The sequence below is a fragment of the Cavia porcellus genome, unplaced genomic scaffold (assembly GCF_034190915.1).
Source record: "Cavia porcellus strain 051 isolate PalLab524CR breed Dunkin Hartley unplaced genomic scaffold, mCavPor4.1 scaffold_6, whole genome shotgun sequence".
Classification (NCBI taxonomy): Eukaryota; Metazoa; Chordata; class Mammalia; order Rodentia; family Caviidae; genus Cavia; species Cavia porcellus.
In genome coordinates this window covers 31834700-31856139 of record NW_026947489.1, presented here as the reverse complement: position 1 = coordinate 31856139, position 21440 = coordinate 31834700, and the positions used below count along the sequence as shown (strand labels likewise).

At 44.1% G+C, this 21440-nt stretch overlaps 1 protein-coding gene across 2 annotated transcripts in view; it reads right to left on the bottom strand.

Moving 5' to 3' along the window:
• The window catches only part of Rasgrp1 (RAS guanyl releasing protein 1), a 68815-nt gene that overhangs the window by 24669 nt on the left and 22706 nt on the right, over window positions 1-21440 (bottom strand). For both annotated transcript variants that reach the window (XM_003475677.5, XM_063250302.1), the window contains exons 3-6: window positions 8455-8560; window positions 2992-3054; window positions 2013-2144; window positions 57-210 (exon numbers count right to left, since the gene is read on the bottom strand). In XM_003475677.5, the coding sequence (XP_003475725.1) occupies window positions 57-210; window positions 2013-2144; window positions 2992-3054; window positions 8455-8560 (455 nt within the window). The remainder of the gene's footprint in view (window positions 1-56; window positions 211-2012; window positions 2145-2991; window positions 3055-8454; window positions 8561-21440) is intronic.

Sequence of the window (21440 nt, the reverse complement as noted above, 5' to 3'; positions counted from 1 at the left end):
TCATTGCTTATTTTCAGAAATCTCCCAGAATAAGTCTTCTGCCCCTTGGTACGTACAGAGATCCTTCGAAAGGACTTGAACTCCAGGTAGGTGAGATGCTCAGATAGCTCTTCTGGTTCCAGATGGTCAAAGAGCAGGGAGACTTTTCGTTTCTTGCTGGTGTTTGATTTTATCCTTTGAGTAAGTTTTCTGGACCAGTCACGAGCATTACTTTTGTATGTACATGTGAAAAGGAGAAGAAAAGCAAAAAGAATTGCAATTGCTTTTTGCAACTAAAGTCATTGGCGTTGGCCACAAAATAGACAAAGCACCGTTAGCTACCTCTCCTTGGCCAACATGATGCATTTTCCCAAATCAGGTTTCTATGGCAGGAACCAGGAAGTTTTGCTGCTTTCTAGCAAGCCTTTAGAACACATCACAGGGCACAGGGAGAGTTGCCACCAAGGCAGTAGGAAGGGAAGAGTTCAGCCTTGGTCACAGTTTCCTTATTCCCTGATCTAGCCCCTGGTGTTTCTGCTCTCTCTAGGGCTCCTAAGGTGGCTTCATGCTCCTGAGGTGACAGAACTGTCTGGTGGGAGCTGGGCAGTTTTCATGAAGGGGTCAGAGCATCATAGGGAAAAAGACATTGGGTGAAAGGAACAACATGTAAGAACATGTAGTCATTCTGGGTAAAGTGGTGTTATTTCCTTAGATGTCCCCAGCCACTGAAATGACCAAGGAATCTTAACTGACCCTAGAGCATCCCCTTCTTTGTATTTCCTTATAATCAACTGATGTGTTTTTCAGTTTCAATTTCTAACACTAAGCGAGCAAAGGAAAGCATGTGTGCAGGATGTCTTGGGACATCTCTAGTTTTGGAAGGCAGCAGCTTCAAGATCTGTGAGACAGTGTTTTTGGATACCCTGCCTCTCAATAAAAGGGCCCAATGATCAAATTGAGCTTGAGAAATACTACAAATTCTATACTTCTCAGCCAATGAGTATGTTAATTTCTGAAATGAAATGCAAAAGGAGAGTTTCCCATTATTCCCCAAATACAGCTGGTCATAGACTAATTCCTAAAAGATATACTGGAGAAACAACTGGCTGAGAAAAGGCAGGCAGGAAACCCTGGACAGGATATGTAGGTGTGAGAATTGTCCTAGGCTATTTTTATCTTTAAAATGGAAAAACAGAAACAAAATGTTACTTAGAAAAACTTCTTTTCTCTTTCTAGTTTTATAATACTTAGCAGAGAAGTACAGAGAATCCAGACTGATGAGATTTATTTGGGGCTCTGAAATACGATTTTGCAATCATTTCCATGTGGTTGATAACCTAGCTCTTCTGTGCCACTAGTTTGCTTGACCATGATCCTGACCAGTCACAGTTCCCCACTCAGAAAATCAGGACTTTGTATGAGCTGACTGCTAGACTATGTTCCATTTCTAGAATTCTATAACTTAAGAGATTTGCCCTACTGCAAAATAATGTGGCTATATTATCAAAACCACAGCATACAATGCATATGTTACATTTTCCAAAAAGACTAACTTTCCATAGTGAGCCAATAACATGAGTAAGAAATGCAAAGAATAATTTGAAGTTTCCTGAGATCTCTTCTCAGTCCTAGACGTCTAACTGCCTTTCTCAGGTGTTATAAACTCTCTGCTTAGTGCGTTTGCAGCACTTTTGTAAGTTTAGGGCTGTCTTCTGCACCAATTTCTGAAGGAGCAGCATCTCATTGCCAGAATTCTCTGTTTCTCATCATCTGGATACATCATAGACAAGGTCCTGCTACCTGATTTCCTGACTTAGATTTATATTCTCTGCTTTTGGCCACAAGTCACGTACAGCTGCCATTGGAGGTTTCTCAGCTTCCTATTAAATGTCAAGAACCTGCTCTGATGAGACAACCCAGACCTGCTGTCTGATGGGATCCTTAGCATGGTAAAGGAGTCAGACCCCAGGAGGGCAGCCAGGACCACAGAAGGGAACTGGCTCCAAGAGATGAGCCCAAACCATGGGACTCACATTTGAGTTGTATCGATCAGGCGGCAGTGGGCCTCCTCCCCATTGGCTTTCACCAGTTCCTGGAACTCCTCCATAGTGTTTGTCAAGCTGGCATCCATTTTAAACATGATCCAGAATTCTGTTATCCAGTACCTACAAGGAGGGAATTTAAAGCTCACAGTCCAGTGCCGAAAACGGGTGGGCCCACACAGGAATTCGCAGCTGTGAAGAGGACTCTGAAAAAGACAGAGGCTAATCTACCTTACTGTGAAGGAGCTGAGGATGGGAGCAGAGAGGGAAGGTGAGCCTCTAGTGACAGTCTTCAGTGTCACCACACACAAAATGCTCTGATGAGACAAGGTGTATGCTGATTAAAGGAGACACCATTGTGTGCGGCAGGGTTAGGTACAAAGGAGAGAACGGCAGACAAACCGAATGTCCAAAACAATGGGGCAATGAACCTAGAAAGTATGCTTTTATGGATGCTTTGGTCACATGTCAGAATACTGTATCATCATAAAAAACATTTACAAAAAGTCTTTAAGAACTAGAGAACATAGTTAAATGTTCTTTATAGAATATAAAACTATATTATATCAACTACACTGAAAAATTCATGTAGAGAAAAAGGAAATATACCAAAATAGGTAGCTGGATGTGAATGATTTATAATATTTTTTGAATTTTAAAAACGTGTAATGAGCTATATTACCTTTATAATTAGGAATAAAAATAAATGCCTATATCTCTCCCTTATGGCGTTTGACACTAAAACGCTGTAAAACTGAAAAAAAAACACTGGGATAAATTATTGGCTCAGGTACGCCAGGAGAAACTCACAGGCTTCCGTGGAGGACTTGGCAAGACTGATGCTTGCCCTTTTGGGGTGTGCAGAGGTGTACGGGTCTACGCGTATGAGGGGAAAGGCAGGGAGGATCAAAAGAAAGACCTAGAGTCCCTTCACCCCAACCCAATCTCCAAGTGCAAGCAGAAACGTTACCTTACAAAATAGCAGATCTTCAGACAAATCCCAGGTGAATTCTTTGCCAAGGCACCTTTATAGGTAGGGCTGCGGTTAAGGGAAACAGAAGCCTGTCACAGACACCAAGAAACTTCCATCTTTGGAAGTATCTGCTCAGACAGCGCCCTGAAATGAGGAATCAGTGACCTCATGCCTGAGTCCCAGAGACTACAAGTCCAATTGAGTCAGCAAGCTAAAAAGGACAGCCTCTTTTATCTTTTAAAATGTTTCTAGTAACGGATTTATGCAAGAATAATATGCAGAGCGAATTACAAGATGAAGAATTATACATTCAAGTGTAATAACTCGTCAGGATAATTAAGAACAGTAATGTGAAAGTTACAATGCATGTTGCCAGAGGATGTCAGTACAATGACCTTGAAAGTTACGATGCCAACTCAGACAAAGCCATGGGCATGATCCAGAGGGCACTGGAGGTTACCTTAAGTGTTCTCATCATCCTAAATATTCCAAGAACAGAGAAGAATAGAAAAATGTTGTGAAATTCACATGTCTTTAGGGAAAGGATATTCATTTATTTTAAGAGTTGAAGAAATGAGTTCAATCCAGTGATGAACCTGCATGGGTCTCACCACCTTCTTTCCATCAAGAGACTGAGGAACAGCCAATGTGACAGTGTGCCCCGCAAGGCCAGCCCTATTCTCCCTAAAATCTGTGACATAACAACTGCAACATAGGGTTCAGTGAATTCTAGTTGAGTTAATGAGAGGAACCCAATAAGCAAAAGTCACAATTCACTGGGGTAGGAGAGGTCTTCCTTCAGTGGGTACGTGTGTCTCGATCCTTGGAAAATTTAGAGTTAAATATAGAAAGGTAAAAGGCAGTAAAAAAAAGTGTTCTAATATTTATTTGGAAGTCATCCATGCATTCTGAAACTCTGTATGCCTGCATCATTTAAAAGCATGTTAGAGGCCAGGGTTTAGCTTAGCGGCATAAGTCCGCATAAGTGCCTGCTTGGCAAACACAAGGTTGTGAATTAGAACCCCAGCACCAGTAAATAAATAAATGAAAGCATGTTAGAATACTAGCCTTTATACTTCAATTTAGAATGTATAATTAAGTGCTTTGGAGTTGTGGTTTTATTTTGAAACCTAATTTTATAGACAGCTTGGGAACATTTGAGGTGTTACCTTTATTGTTTATAATATTAGTCCAGCTACAAAAACTACTGAGAATTTAGGGAGGCATCTGAAGCATTAAAAAAAAACCCTAAAACATAAAATACATAACTAGTTTAAAATCACTAGAAGTATTTGATTAACAACATTCAAGTTAACCAAACATTTTCCAATGTCCCTTAAAACTACTTGCTGAAACACGCTAGACATATACAAAGAATAAGATTTATATGCCGAACTTGAAAAACTATAGAACGATGGTTGTGAAATTTGTAACGTTAGTGACTCCTAATTTTAAAAATTAAATGTGGACAAACGTACTGCCAATAAAATCTGTCCTTGATATTTGAACACCAAAATAAAATTAAAAAATCACAAAACCTCATATATCAACAAAGGTAATAAAAATCAAACTAAGCTCTAGCACCTGGCCCACTCCATGAAGCAAAAGGTTCTGATGCCCGCCTCTCCCCAGGTGCAAGAGACCTTTCCATTTCTCCGTGCCACATCACTATGAAAACCTAGCACCTCTGAGCACAGACTCAGGCACGTCACCGTCACCGTCCGCATAAAACACTTCTCATAAAACACTTCTCTTCAAACATGTGCCGGAGCGCTAGGAGCTGTGGTGCAGGCCCCTGTGTGAATCTCTCCTGCCTACCTGAGCCCTGGGACTGGGGCCTCTCAAATGCCAGCCTCTGGAGGTCCTGAGAGCCTGAGGTCATGAAAAAGGCAGCCCCCCAAAGGCCCCTCTTTCTCACTTGGGGAAAGGAACAAACACCCAGCTGAACAGGCTGAGTCATCGAGGCTCAGGTGTCAGTGAATTTGCTGGAAGCCTCAGCCTCAAACACCTCTTCTTCTCTGCAGAGCCAGTACTGTGGCAGGCAGGAGGGCACAGCGCTGACCGCTTTTCAGGCCCCTATACCATGCAAAACATGTTTATAAAAAATCGGCCCCCCCCAAAGGAAAACAGGAAACCATCTGAGCCTATGCCTGTTTAACTAAAAATTCTATCACTTTCACTTCAGAGAACCCGGCAATCAGCTTGGCATGGTGGAGCACGCGTGTAATCCCAGCACTCTGGGAGGCAGGGTAGGAGGATCTCAAGTTTGAGCCTCTTACACACTTAGATGCTGTCTCAAAGTCAAAAAGGGCTAAGGACATAGCTGAATGCAAAGAGCCTGAGTTCAAGCGCCTGTACCATACATACAAAACCAAAACGAAAAACAAAAAGGGAACCAAGTGTGGAAAAAAAAATCATTTTCCTTTCAATGCTTAACCTGGCTCTCCATAACAAGGAATTTTTAAAAATTTCATAATCTCTTCTTAGAACTCTTTTCCCTATTTTAGGCTGAATCTTAACTTAGCGAAAGCCAGATATCTGGCTTTTGGCAAAATTTTGGCAAATACAAAAAAAGTATCTAATGTTTCTTACCCATAATAATCCAACATTTATTGCACCCTACCATGGTTCACTAAATTAAGAAAAATAAAAATCAATAAGCCTTGGGCTCTGTCCTGGAGGGGCAGTCTATTGGAGAAAATGACATGCAAATTGATAGTATATATTTTTTAAAAACATTTATTTTTTTTTCTTAATTTGTAATTTAATTTGTCATACTTTGCAAGTTATCATTAGCAAAATTCAGCAGTTAGATACAAGGTTCTGTACAGTACAGAAAGTACGTGAAATAGCCACATACAACATGTATATATTACAGTATAATGTATATGTTGTTATGGATATTATTATAGCATTATGGATAATATTGTAGTATTATGTATGTATAGTATCATGTGTATATTACAGTACTGCAAAACTTACAGACTCAAATTCAGTTAGCTAAACTAATTAACACCCTAAAAACACTTCACACTTTCTGCAGTCATAGGCAACAAGCTTTGCAAGTCAGAATAATCCAGGTGAGAAAGAGAGAGGAAGGTGAGAGGGAGGAGGAGAGAGAGGCTTAAATCTAAAGGGAAAGAAATCAAATAGATTTCGCATCACCAGAAGACTATCCTAAAACACTAGACATATTTCTGAAGCCAAAGGAGGGGAGGAAGGTCAGGGGTCCTGAGAGGAAATGTTTACCAGGACAGAGGAGGGGCTCTGGCAGCAGCCCCTTACATCTGAGTACCCAGAGGTTACTGGGGAAGGATTCTGGGAGAAGTGCAGGCGGGGCTGGGCTGCCAGTGCTTTGGCCAGCAAGCTGAGGAGGACTTATGAGCCCAACAGTTGGGAGAGATTCTAAAGCGACCACCTACTGAGCTGATTTTAAGGAAAGAATGGTGATGCAAACAATAAACAACAGGGGGACCAAACAAAGGAGAGGACCAGTAGAGGGTAGAGGTCTGGGAGAGACAGGGAGGCTCATGCTTAGATGGCAGCACAGGAGCAGAGAGAGACCAGAGAAAAGTCAATTCTGAAACAGAAAGCCTAGGATTGGGTGGCAGTTGCAGGGTGTGAAGGCCAAGGAGGAGCAAGAGTGCTTCTGACATTTCTGGTTTAGGTAACTGGTAATGACGCCACATCTGAAATTGAAAATGAAAATGCAGGTGTCAGACCAGAACTAATGTGGCCGAGGTTGGGGTGAGCTTGTGAACAGACTAAGGTATTTCAACAAGCTATGGCTGACGTGTCGGCAGGAAATACTAGTCCAGATCTTCAACATGCGGTTTAGGGTAGAGAAACATCTGCTTGAAAATGAGCAGCACAGAAGGGCAGTGGTGGATGTCCAGGACAAAAGCACCTTCAAAAGTCAGCCAGCTGAGAGGGAGACTAGGATGCCACCCCGAATTCAAGAGTAGCTCAGGCAAGAGGCCAGCCAAGAGACAAGGTGCCCGGCACAGAGCTACATGGACAGGCAAAGGCTATCTGGTGGTCACTGTCCACAAGGATGGGAACAGAACAGCACTGAGACCGGCCATCCACTGGTGGCCTCAGAGGAAAGTCTGAGCGCCTTGAGGAGGAGACACCGTTGAGTTAAGCGGCAGGAGTAAAGAGATTGGAGACAGTGACTGCGAACTATTTTAAGATGTTTCTGCATCAAATTTCTAACCCTAGCAATGGAATGAAGGGAAAGTGGGGTAATGAGATTTGTCTCAGTTTGGGGACACTTGAGTGTGCTGTGGCAGAGCATCAGGTGCAGTGAGAGTGTTCGGGAGTCTGGGAGACACAGAGGTAACTTGCAGAGAATGCGTCTGAGAAGCGGATGGAATGTGCGCAGGACAGAGGGGCCACTGTGCAGCAGTACAGCGGGGCAGCTCCCAGGGACAGTTCAGTCCCGAGGCTAACACATTTTCAGGGAGGAACATCTGGTCACCCACACCGCAGTCACCGGTACACGGAGTTGATGAGAAGCAGACAGCCTGTGAGTTGCTGCTGCCAGGTTTTAAAATTCTCTGCAGGCGAGGTAAGTGCATGTTCTTTGTGCCTGCCATCCAGCGGACGTCTCTCTATGCCCCACCTAATGCAGCCACCAGAACCACTATTTTGGAGGTGGGAGGTGAGACTTATGAGGGCTTAGGGAAGAGACTCATGCCTGACGGACTTCTTTTTCTTCACATTTAGTATTTAGATTTTCTGAGGGCCATAAAATGAGCTGGGAGGAGTTAGCAGAATGGTAAAGGATTAGTGCACCCACAAATCATGACTCAGACCCCGGACACGTGCCCCAGTTGCTAAACGGTCTCACCTCCTCTATGGGCCTTTTCTCTCCAGGGCCACAGCTACAGTGTCAGTAGTGAGAAAAGAAAAGCAGGCACCTCCTCCCCTCTCCCCAGTTCACACCCACAAGAAGGGAAGGACCCAGAGGGCTTGTTCTGGGCATCATCAGTGCCTTTGCCTGCAGGAAGGCCCCAGCAGATGTTCCAGGATGCTGTAGCCATAGGAAGCTTTCTCTAGAGCCTGGGGAGGGCTGAAGAGTTGGGAAGGAAAGCCAGGCAGAAAGGAAGGCCATCACTAGAGTCCTGCTGGTATCCCTGGTCAGTAGGTACAGGCTGACTAAGATCCTGACTACTCAAAAGGAAACAGCTTTTACCAGACAGACATACTGTAGGCAACTTCTTTGAGCATCCTGGTAGCATTACTGCCCCATGCAAAAGAAGATGCACATATGAATACACACACACACACACACACACACACACACACACACACACACACACAATCCTGAAAAGATATATGGACTTATTTACCACTCAGGGTTATTCCCAATCAGTCAACACAAAGCATACGTCAAACATCAAGCTAGACTTTGCACAAGTCCCATTTTGGGATTCCAGTCATAGTATGCAAGGATATAGGGTCATAACTTTTTGGAGCAGTTCTGCAGAGGAGATGATGATTCGGTGCATGGTCAGCATGACTTGCAGCAGCTGGTTACTTCGACAGAGGTTTCCATCTGCATCTGAAAATACAAAGAGCAACATCTGAGTGCCACTCCGTACCTCAGCAGGCACCTGGGAACACCTGACACCCTTCACTACGAGGTGAGTGGCACCTAGGGGGACAGTGCTTTCTTTTCGTTGCCCAGAACTTCGCCCTCTCTGTCCTGCCTTTCCTTATTTTCTTGCTATACTTTGCCCTGTCAAATGTCCACTTTGATATTTATTAATCATGCTGATCCAAAGGTATGAGAAATCTGCATAGAGATACTTGTGTCTCTGTAAAGCAGAAGCAGATCCAGTTTTTTTTTTTTTTTTTTTTTTTTTTTGTCTTTTTCCTTTTTATCGGTACCGGGGATTGAACTCACGACTGCCTGCTTGCATGGCAAGCACTTATGCTGCTGAGCTAAATCTCCAGCCCCCAGCAGATCCAGTTTTAATGGACCTAAAATTACACATAATGGGAGTGATGTGTATAGAGACAGGATGAGAAAAGTTACTGCACCGATTCATTGCAGTTAAAACATTATTGCTTTCAAAAATTTTACAAAAATATATGACCAGACGAACACATTTCTAAGGCTGTCCCATAGCCCTGGAAGGGGCCATGGAAGCAGTTTATGCACGTGAGAGGCCCTAGTTGTATGGTTAACATATGGAAACAAGATGAGAAACAGACACTACATCTGAAAGCTATCAGTAGAGTGTAAGTATCCATGATGATTTTCATCTAAGAGCCTGGTTAGCTGGGTTTCCAAATGCCTACTCCAAAATAACAAGATGTATTCTATACATGGGCATTAGGTATGAAACTTCTGCTTGGAGTGCTTTTCAAAGCCTTTCAATATTCACAGCATGAAGCGTCAGGGGATGTGCTGGCTATTCACTGCCAGATCTGTGCACTAGGCTTCGCCATGGGTCACGTCACCTTGGCTTCCCTGCCAGCTGGCTTCTGGTTAGGTTCAGCCTTTGGGAAACAGCACAAGAGATGGATGGAGAGGGCGGTTAGGGTACTGCTTACCCCCTCTCTCTGCATGGACAGTTCCTGCAGAGTGGCTACCTGTCTCTTCACTGAAGGATCACACCGGCTGGCTCTGCCTTGCTGACCAGAGCTCTCACTGAGACCTCGTAGTGTTACAATAGCCTTTGACACTCAGGTCCAAAGGATGGTGACAACTTTTGGAACATCTTGATTCCACTCTCCTCCCTTTAAGTAGTCCCTTCCCTAAGCTGTCTTCATTTATAGAAACAGACTAAATTTCATTCCAGGATGAACACCCGTGATTTGGAGGAAAGTATCAAATGAAAGAGTAGACATTCAACATTTGTCATCTGCTTTGCTCTTTAGAGAATATTATAGAAAGGAGGTTATCACTTCCAGTATGTTTCAAGACGTTTGGGCTCAGAGGTCTTGACTCCTAAAATGAGCTAAAGTCAGCTTACTGAGAAAATTCAAGAAAGCTGACCATATTTCCCCTTCCCCTCACCAATCCACTACCTGGCGCTGGACTGCCAGCGTCCACCCTTCCCTCTACTGTGAAAGGCAGGAAGGGCTGCCCGAGGCTGACACTCCTGCTGCGCTCCTGCTCTGCCCAAATACATGGCTGCACCTCTCCTGCAATATCAGCTTTTCTCTCTGCAGACTTAACTTGTACTGGTATTCATTCACTCGTTATTTATTTACTTATCTCATCTCTCTTTTAAAGTATGTTTATGATACAAAACAAATACATTCATCCAGTGGCATTTAAATATGCCCCCACACCTCCTACTTCAAACAAAATAAAATCAAACAGTGCTTAAACTCCCATCCGCTCTACGCTCTTCTGCATTTCTGTCTGCCTTCCCAGCAAAACCTGTCATCTCGCCTCCCATTTATTTCGCAACCATTCCATTTTCACTCTGTGTCCGTTATCCACTAAATCTTCTGTTTGCAAAGTTACCAGTCAGTGGGACACTGCTGAATTCAACAGTCTTTTTGTTTTGTTTCTCTGTCCTCCTCTTTCTTGGTGACTCAGTTGCTCTCCACCCAGCACAGCCTGGGCTGCCCATTCCCGTCCTGGAACACTTCCTCCTCTTGGCTTCTGCAGTGCAACGTGCTCTCGCTTTCTCTCAGCCTCTTCTGTCTCCTCTTCCTCTGCGAGGCTTTTAAATGTCAGCCTCCTCTGGAAGCTGAAGCCTCCCACTTATTTTTTCTAACAATTTTTAAAATTTTAAAACTGCTTCTACAACTTTTTGAATTTTAACTTGTTCTAGATGAACTCATCTATGTCTTCAACTAAAACACCGTCTCTGTGTTCATAGCACCCAGTGCTTATCTTCAGCACTGACCACCAAAGTTGGCATGTGTAGCAAAGGACCTGACAGCTCCACTCAGAGATCCAGTCATCTGAACAAAACCCTTGGCTTCTCCTTCCCAGACTCTCCCTCCTCCATTCCTTCTTGTCTCCAGACATGGCACCACTAACCCCCTTCTGAGTTACCCAGACAGAAAACCTACGAGTCATGCTTCATTTTTTTTCACTTTCACTCATATTCATTCCATCAGGAAATCTTAAATTTTTATTTCCAAAATGTATCTCAAGCCTTTTACTTCCCTCCGTCCTTGCAACATTCTAGGTACAGCCATGATGATGCTGTGCATGAATTTGACTTCTCAGTTTCCGTTCTTGTCTACTGATACTCCATTCTCCCCACAGCAGCAAGGGGTGAGCCATGAATCAGGTCCCGCAGTCAATACTTCTTAAAGGAAACGCTGTCTACCTGGTGTAAAACCCCTTTCTGTGGCCAGCAGAGGCACGCCTGTCCTGGGCTCTTTAAATACTGCCCACTTTGCTCTACACCAGGTTACTTCTGTCTATGCTTCTGCTGACACCTCAGACATGCCAGGTTTGTTCCTCCCTCCCATTTTCCCCATGACCGACTTCCAGGGTCTAGAACAGAGCTGGCACACAGTAAGTATTTGTTAAGCACGTGTTGACTGAATGAACGAATCGTATCAAATAGGAAACCCTTAACTTTTTATGTCTACTTGGAAATTGAGTTTGATTTTGTCATTAGCTATTTCATTAATGAGATATACATACTTACTTAATTTCTGACCATAGTTTTTAAAAGAAACTCCAAGTTGAAGTTTGGTAAAACCTTATACGAAAATTCATCTAGCTGTGGTTAATAGTTCTGCAAATGTCTCTGTAATTCTACTGAACCTATACTCCAATGATGCAGGGTTAGTATTACTATTTTCTGTATTTACTGGCCCACATAATTTCTGTAATAATTATATCTTGCCACAGATGATAACAAACCATGCCAAAATTCAGTGACTTAAATCAGTAATCATTTATTTTTGCTTAAATATTTGGGCATGAGAGGAGGGACAGCAGATAGAAGCTTGGCTTTGCCAGGGGCCCTATCCAAAATGCCTCAGCTTCCCCATACCAGTAGGCTGCTGGTAGTAGGTGCTTCTCATGCCAATGACAGGGCACTGTAGAGTAGCTGGAAGTCTGCAATACGTCTTAGCCTAGCATGGCTTGCTGACATTCCACCTCACTGTCGGTCAAAAGAAGTCACAAGGTTGAAGCTAAACTCAAAGGGTAGGAACTTCAAAGTCGCATGGGAAAACATCAGAAACAGAGAAGATAAAAATTTTGCAGTGCTAATGCAATCAAACACACCACAGATACCACAGCAGGAGTATTTATATTCCTGAGTACTATGGTGAAAATCAGGAGAAATCAACTTGTAGAGTTTACATCAGAATGTTCACATGAGCCAGGGATGACACAGGTCCAGGCTCATTCAGTATGGACGGCACCAAGACTTGCCTTCTGCTTGTCATTTTATGGAAGGCTGGCATGTTTCCACGGATGCTTAGACATGAGAGGCAGAAGTATCCTCAGAGAAAATACCTGTCTTTGAATATTGGAGCCAGTAGTTGCTACAGGGAAGCAAAAGGCAGCACCAAAGCAGACAGAAGGTTTAGAATAGGATCAGGCATAAAATGTGGCAGGAGATATCAGGCATTAAGACAGCCCGGAGCTTTCTCATCACTGAGGTATTCAAGAGAAGGCTCGGGTGAGACTTAAATGAACTGACATAGCAATGCCCATTTATGGAAATCCTACTGAATACCTGTGCTAGGCACTTTCACAATGTTATCTCCAGGTCTCGGAACAGCCCTGCAATATCTGCAGTGTCCACAATTTACAACAAAGAAATTAAAGCATAAAGAATTTGTATAATTTGTTCTAGGTCAAAAAGACAATGGGTAGAGGGCTAGGAGCTGGCCCCTGCTTGCTTAACTCCAGGCTTTCGCTCATTCCCCTGGCTGTGTGCTACACGGCCATCGATCAGAACAGAGGTGACCACTGCAGGTGAGCTTTAAAGAACTCTTGCAGTCCTCACAGTCATGGGTCCAAGAGAATCCTCTAGGATAGTGGGCTGGAGATATGAAGACAGAACACGTTTGGCAGATGGCTTTTGAATGCTAGTCATTTCTCAAAAACTCTTCTAGGCCTTTAATGCTTTATCCTGGATTGTGAAGGTTGCCTTTAAGCACCTAGGGTGCCATGCCTCACACTCATAATCACATTCACGCTTCAGTTTTATCTTGCACCTCTTGTGCCACCCAGCCGTAATGCCTTCCCCATGCTGCGGTGCCTGCACCTGAGTTTGCTGTTGAGTCCGCACATGGTCTCCGTGGAGGTGAGTGCTGGTGAATGTTAAGAGCAGAGGGGATGACTCACACCACAGGGACAGCCAGAGGCAAGAGAAAGGGCAGAAACAATAAAAACACTCCACCTACCCTTAGTCAGGAGCTCTATTTCCTCCCTGCGCCTGCTTCCCATTTTTTGGAGGAGAGCACAGCTCGCTGTAGTCACCTGCCCTCACTGCCACCATCCCTTCCCCACATGACCCTCAGTCACTATGTGACCCCATCAAGGACACATCCCTTCATCTGCACATTCTCTTTTCCAGAGAAACAGCCTCCTTTTGCAAGACACACTTCCAAAGTAGGTGTTCAGGAGAGATTGACCTTCCAGGATTGCTAGATTTTATCTTGATACCGTTTGCTGTAAGCTGATTTAAACATTTCAACGAACAATTTCGTTTTTGTTTTCAACTTTAAGCTTTTAAAAGTGCAGGTGTCATACTAAAAATTCTATTAAGTAAAAATGTTCATTGCATAATAAAATGTGCGTAACTTTTCATTAGGCTCTACTTTTCCCTTTTACTTTCAGGGAAAGGCTTCTTTAAAGCTTGAAAGTCCTGTGTGTTACAAAATATTCATCTTACACACTCTAACACTTGACTTGGGAGAAAATATATATGCTGCTAGAGAAGTGCACTAATATTAAGACCCCTCACCTGCAGAGCACACAGAAAAGCCCTGAGGGTTATGGACCAAAAATGAATTTTCTACATTAGTGCTGGCAGGGTTAGACCTTATAGAATTACAGAATTTCAAGGAATAAGCTCCATCTTCTGCCTCTACTTTCTATCTCATGCATTATTTCTTTATAAAAGTATCACAGGCAAGTGGTTGTCCAGGGACATTCTTCCCATGAACACACTCCCGTACTACTCAATATTCAATACAACTTTTCTTTCTACTTCAATTTTAAAAAATGGAAGCTGAGCAGGGTAGTACGCACACCAATAATCCCAGAACTTGAGGGAAAAGGCAGAGGACTGCAGAAGATAAGCTTGGACTACAATGAGATTTTATCTCAAAAAAAAAAAAAAAAAAAAAAAAAAAAGGAAGAGGATGGACGGTGGGCTGAGGATGTAGCTCAGTGGCACAGCATTTATCTACCACATGCAATGCCCTGGGTCCAATCCTCAGTACCAGAAACAAATTTTAGCACAATTAACCAACACTGCTAATATTGACAATGAACCTACTCTGTGGAAAGCACTGCCCTCCTAGGTTCTAAAAGGGGTCTGAAACATTTGTTAAGATCACAGTGTAGCTAAGGATTAATGCACACAGTTGAGACCCCTAAAAGTATCAGGCAGTAAATGCTAAGAAGGAAGCCCCTGGACCAGGCTGAATGATGGGAACGTTGTCAGAAGAGACCAGTCCAATCCAGTTGCTCAGGAAGGAGCACATGAAATCCTTGCCAGGGTGACCTGGAACTGTAAGATTGTAACAGGCTGCCTGGTCCTTTCCTTCCTTTCTCTGCCTCATTCTTAAGGAATGGACTTGCCTTGGAGAGAAGAGCTGCTCTCTGCTGATCAGAACGTTAGGAGAGACAACCCAGCCAGCCATGTGCTGTATGCTAGATCCCACTCCTGGCTGATTAGAAGTGGAGTCCTGCAGTGGGACTTGTCCGCAGGGTGAGATGGAAAAGCTGAAGTGCAAAAAGGCCATGAAAACAGGCATCCGAGAAAAACTCCAGGACAGTCTTTTCTTCCCCTTTGCTCTTTATTTGCATGGAAATCCCTTGATCTGTGATGGGAGTTTGTGCGTGTCAAAGGTGGATATTAGAAGGCAGTAGATGGAGTGTAGGGAAAAAAAAAAAAAAAAAAAAAAAACCAGTTATGTTGCAACCAGGGACCAGAAAATGGTAACAAGAAAGCTCAGATCAGAAAACCACCAGAGGGCAGGGTAGAAGCTGTTAATGCAGGTTGGCATCTCCGGAACTGGTGAGGGCAGACTGGACCCAGGCAGAACTTGATGTGCACGCACACAGTTCTAAATGAATAACAATCAAACAACTATTCTAGTGAAATAAAACCACCCTGATAGCAAGACCGTGACATTCATTAAACCTGTTTGGACAGGATACAAAAGCTGAGCAGCTGAGAAAAAAGCTCACCTTTTGCTATTGTTGTTAATCGTGTTTATTGAGTGTAGTATTTTTTAGTGGCAACAACTGCAACTGAGGCAAGAAGGCAGTGACAGTGACTCTGAACTCACATCTTCTACACATGACTGATCTCCGGGGGGAGGGAACCCACGTCTGTATTGCTTGGTTATCTCTGTGTTGCAGACACTATATGGTTGATCTCAAGTTACCAACATGAAGTCATTAAATGCTGATCTGGGAAAAGATACCTGTGGTCCACTACTGGGGTCGGGGTCGGGGCACCTCCAACACGCCCACCACCACTGCAGGTCTCATCAGCAGGGCTGAGGTCAGAGCAGGGACGCCTCCTGAACTTCCTCTTGGGTTCTTTCCCATTTAGACTCCTGCTCTCTGACATGACCATGGATGAGGAAACTGAGGTGACAATGTCTAGGTGCGGGCACAGGGCTGGTGAGTGGTGGCACCTGGTCAAGCATGTTCTTCTGGCCCCAGCTTGGATCTCTTTCCTTGGTACCTGATTCGTCTCAGGGATTCAGAAATGGGTGGAAATATATGGGGAAAACCTCTACCACTGAGTCATCCATGCCACAAGGCTAAACTCCCTGCAGACACCCCCCTTCTCTTTCTTTCCCCAGGAAGTCCTACATCCATATGGATCAAACTATTCCTTCCACTGGAACTGTGGTACATGCTCTAACAATAGGCCCAGAAATCCTGACCCCTAAACTCACCATTTTCCAGGACTTCAAGTGTTATTAGCACCATTCAGCTGGATTAGCCATGGCCTAGATAGCCATGGGTCAGTGGCCAGAAGGTAAAGTGCTAGGTTCCCAGAGCTCCCAGTGCCCCATACAACCAGCAGAAGGGCCCTCCACTCCCAAAGCCAAACCAGTCACCAAGAACATATTCCTCTCTGGGCACGGCTTTCCTTCTGGGGCGTGAAGCTCTACGTAAATCATGACCTAGATTTTTTGGATGAGTGATTGCAATCTATAAATGTCTAACCAAATGCATGAATTGCCTAAAGTGAGAAAGAGCTTTTAGCTGTATTGTCTCTGATGAGCAAGACAGCCAGCTTTCCTGGGGACGGCTGTCTCAATCTGGACCTGTCATGTCTGAGGAATCAAGGGTCTAAGAAGTCGTGAGGGAAATTGTTCTCAATTCTGCAAATCAGACTGAGTTCTGTAAGTGGGGATGGGAAGGGGCTGGGAACTCAACACAAGGGCAGAGAGGGGACACGACAGGCCTCGGGCAGTGCTAGTGAATCTGAGCTGAATCTGAGAAACACCAAGAGACTAAGAGCCACTGTGGGAAGACAACGCCAACTCCCACTTCTCCCAGAGTCCATCAAACTGCCTGGCCACAGTCGAATTATCTAGCTGGATATTTAAGCAGCAATTTGATTCTCTAGTGAGCAGCTGTCACTACAGCCTTCTTGGCTCACAGAAAGTGACCATTTGTGCCACCAACCACAGGTACATACCTGGCAAGGGGAGGGGAAAGCGAGGGTCCTGTTCCAGCTTCTTACAGGGACACAGGAAAGTAGCCACCAGCAGACTCGGAGGTCCAGGGGATCCCCCCCAAAAAGAGATGGACACAAACAACAAGAAGAAAATCTGGGGCAGCGCCCTGCCTTCTCACTGGGGCTTATTCTATTAATACTCTAGTCTGTTAAACACTGGCTCTTCTTTGCTTACTCTTGAACAGGCCAAATGTGCTAAGAAGCCACTGGTGGGGAAGGGAAGAAGCAGCTGGGGTCGTCTCCCCAAATACTTACACCATGAAATAACAGAAGATCTCTTTGAGAATTACTGGTTAGCCGCAACCTCAGCCTTCTTTGGAAAGATTCTGTGAATGTGTGACTCAATCATATCAGATCTGCAAGCCTAGGCCACAGCTAACCCCATTCCAGGACAGGACAGAAGCGCTGCAATCAGAACACTGAATGAAATCTCACCACAAACACTTCTTACCGTAAAAACTGTTGTTTGCCTATAATTCTTTGCAATAAACAATTATGTACCAAAAAAAAAAAGGCACGTCACAATGTATGTAAAAATCACTGAGCAAAGTCTTGGTAATCAGATAGAAGCTATTCTGAACTTCCCCCCTTCCTTTCTTTGGTTAGGGTTAGATTACTTTTGATTAAAGGTATTAAAGTACTTGGTAAACTGTGAAGCACTGTAACAGTACTGAATTGTTCCTATTTCTCTTGTGAGATTAAGACACCAGTTTGTGCTCTCTTTTGATCCTGTTATTCTTTGGTGACTCCAGGCTAGAACTCAGTGACATGAGTGTTATTTTCACTATGGGTGAAAAAACAGAGTAAGACAACATGACCTCCTCAAAGTCACTTACTGAATGAGCGAGACCATGGAAACTTAAATCTAGACTTTGTTTGTTTGTTTGTTACTGTTGTGGCTGTTTTGGTTGGTTGGGTTTTTGGTTTTGGCACTGTGCTGCTGAGCTGTGTCCCCAGCCCTTGTGTTCTGGTCTTTGGACTTGAACCCTACTCTTCCCACCATATCTACCAATGCTTCTCAGCGTGACTTAGGAAGACAAGAAGCACACGCTTTAGCACAATTGTTAAAGGTTTCTGGCGCTGTCTTGCTTGTTCAGTGAGTACACTAGCAGTAATAAGCCCCATCACGTAGGCCATGGGCTCCGTGCAGCTGTGGGCTGGGCCACACTACCCATACCCTCTCCAGATTTTACTGCAGCACTGCACGGTGACTGTCTTCTCAGGTCCTCACACGAGGAAACAGATACAGGAGGTAAAGATTACTTGACAAAGGTCTCACAGCTAGGAAGTTGGAGGAAAGGGCCAAACATTATTGTTCTTTATTTATTTATTTTTTCCTAATCATTATATCTGTGTACGAAAATTCTAGACGGCCCTTTAACTGAGACTCTTGTAGGGCAAAGGAAAAAGGTTGTGTCCACTCCTGGATGGTCCCTGCAGGCTCTGGCACTCGGCTGCAGCACAGTGTGCCGGGACTGTTTCCTTTAGTCAGAGCAAACTGAGAGGTCAGATACCACACAACTACCAGGAAACACAAAGCAGTGACGGTGCCTGCACAGGAGGAAAAAGTTAAATGCCTTCAAGGCTAAGGACTGGATCCTCGGGGTCTGGAGATGGAAGAGGAGACCTGGAAGCAACGGCAAGGACACGAATACTGTTTTTAAGGGGAAAAAAGATGAAAAGAGAAGACCAAAAACTACTAAGGACCTAGGATTTAGCTGTTCTTTTAATCCACCCTAACATCTTGGGCACTTAATTTCACTTACGGTCCAAGGCAGAGCAGCCCTCACCCACAGTGACAATCAGATGAGTCTGAAACTTCTGAGTATCTTTAAAGAGCCTGCATTTAACAGTCACTAAGCAATTGAACAAGGTATCCTCATGTGAGGAAAACTACAGTAATGTTGAAAAACCCTTCTATGCTTTTGATCCTGATTAGATTTCCCAACTCATTTTTATGAGTTAAAAAGTTGATTTTTTTTTTTTTTAGGCCTAAGATGGTAAGAGGTCATATCTGGGTACAGTGGTATAAACCTATCACCCCAGCACTCTAGTAGGCTGAGGCAGGAGGACCCCAAGTTTGAATTCGGCGTGGGCACTTTAGAAACTTAATGAGATACTATCTCAAAAACATAAAAAAGGGGCTGGGACTGTAGCTCAGTGCAAAGATCTTAGGTGCAATTCCCAGAACTATACCTACTCCCCACACATATGAAAAAGAAAAATAAGGGGCCATGCTTGAAGGGGTTGACATTGAGTTTCTGAGGGTATCTCGCCAGATGCCAACATTGCTCAAATTTGTGGTATTAGTTGCTCAACCAGTCAGTCCTTGGTTTGCTCCCAGGAGCCTGCTCTGATCAGCATAGTGGTCAAAACAATGCGGAAGGTCAAGCTACCACTTGGGGAGCAAAAATGCCACCAAACAGCCCTGACTTACAACGTCATAACCATACACTCTGCGAATTCTTTCCCAGGTACTATCTTGTCTGGCAATTGTCAACAACCTTGTGAGATGGGTGAGAACAATCTCTATCTTGCAGATGAGAAAGGCACAAAGACAGGGCTCAGAATCTGTCCAACATGTTCAGAGCACTGGGGACTTTGCATATCATTTATTACCCTGGATAGATAACCTGCCCACAGGTCACATGATCCCCAGCTGGTGGAGGTGGAGTTCCAGGCGAGGGCTCTTTATCCAAAAAATGCTGCCAGTCACTGTGGAGATCCTGTCCCCAAATGCACCAGTAATCCACAGGCAATGCATGATGCAGGCAGGAGGGACCCACAAAACACGAAGGCAGATCTGACGAGAAATGGCACCACCCTCATGTAGAGGACAGCACCGAGACGGACGGAGGGGCTGGATTTTGACAGAGTTAAGATGGAGGTAGAGGTGTGTGCTAGGAAGGGAAGACATTTCTGAGTCTGGAAATGGCAGAGTTAAAAGTGTTTTGGCAAATAATGTGAAGTGTAGTCTGGTTAAAAGTCCCCCCTTTTTATTTATATGTTTGTGATACATAACAAATACACTCATTGTGAGGAACTGGTACATCTACATATTGCATCTTTCTTTTTTAACATATTGCATCTTGATCCTTTTTACTCCCCTTTTCCCTTCTCTTTCCATCGGAAAGCTCTTGTACATAGGGAGAAAAATGTGCAAAGTCAGATCAGAGTGATAGTGTTGGGGAACTCAAACTAGACTGAGGGGCTGCCCTTACACTGATCTTTTCTTTAAAACTGCATAAGCAAGGCTGGGCGTGGTGGCACAAGTCTATAAACTCAGCAGTCGGGAGGCTGAGACAAGAGGACTGCTGTGAGTTCTAGGCCATCCTGGGCTAGCTAGTGAGTACAAAGCCAGCCTGAATTACAGAGTGAGACTCTGTCTCAAATAAATAAATGAAATTTTTAAAAATTGCAAAAGCAGATGGGCTACCAAGAAAGGAAGGCAGTACTCTCTGGTCTACCATCCTGTTACCTGACGAGCTGAGGCCTAAGGGCTCTGTTCAAGGCAGCAGATTTTTACAGAACTTTGACCCTTATATTTCAGTCTCTGCATGGGTGGAGCCCTGCCAAGATGTCCACCTAGAGAAGCCGAGACACACTGCCACAGTAGACTCCTAGCACAGTAGCAAGCCAAAGACTCACTTTTGCTGGACTTGACTCATTGTGGTTATTTAGGGAGATGGATCCCTTGCCGTTACACTTCTCTCCCCTCACTTTACTAACACTAGCATCTTAATTTTAGGTTCCTTCCTGTCTCCATCTTTCTCTGCTTCCTCTGGAAGCTGAGGAAATGCAACGGAAAAACATCCATGGTTACAGAGAAACAGTCACTCCAGGGTTCCCCACATTGGTAACTGGCAGGCAGGATCCGGCACTCACTGGCATTCAGACCCCTAAATCTGTATAACCAAGATGGCAAGGATGGAGCTCGGAGTGAGCAGGGCTCTGGCTCCACCTGTGTGGCAAGGTGGAGCAATGTGGTTACTTCTTCTCAGTCCTTCAGGAGCAGCACAGGTGTCCTGAGCCACACGGAGCGACTTCGGGGAGCTCGGCCTTGCAGCCAGTGCAGACAGGTTCAGAGCAGACTGCGGAGCAAGCCAGCACTTCGCCGCTTTCCCCACTGCCTTTTCTCCTAAGCCTTGCAGTGCTACAAACACCACGTCACCTAGCAAAACCACAGGAAAGTTCTATGTTGAGTTACCTGAGACTTTGATATTCTTCACGCACATCTGCATAGTAATTGTGAGAGCAGACAAAAATGAAAAGGAAAAACTCACAAAAGGCAAAATGTGGGGCTTTTGTGAGTTTTTTTTTTTTTTTTTTTTTCCTTAGTGAGGAAACTTTAATGATAATATTCTACTCGCCGTTTGGAGAGTTTTGGGAGAATCAATGCTTTTCTGTCCCAGGATGAGTATGTCTAGTTTATATAGAAGCAAATGAATGTATTAAACCTGACTGATTTTCAAGAACTCTTGAGAGGCTTAAAGATAAAACAAATGGTAAATCTCAAACATCACAAAATCCAAAATGGATTCTGAGAACTTATTTTAGAAAAACTAC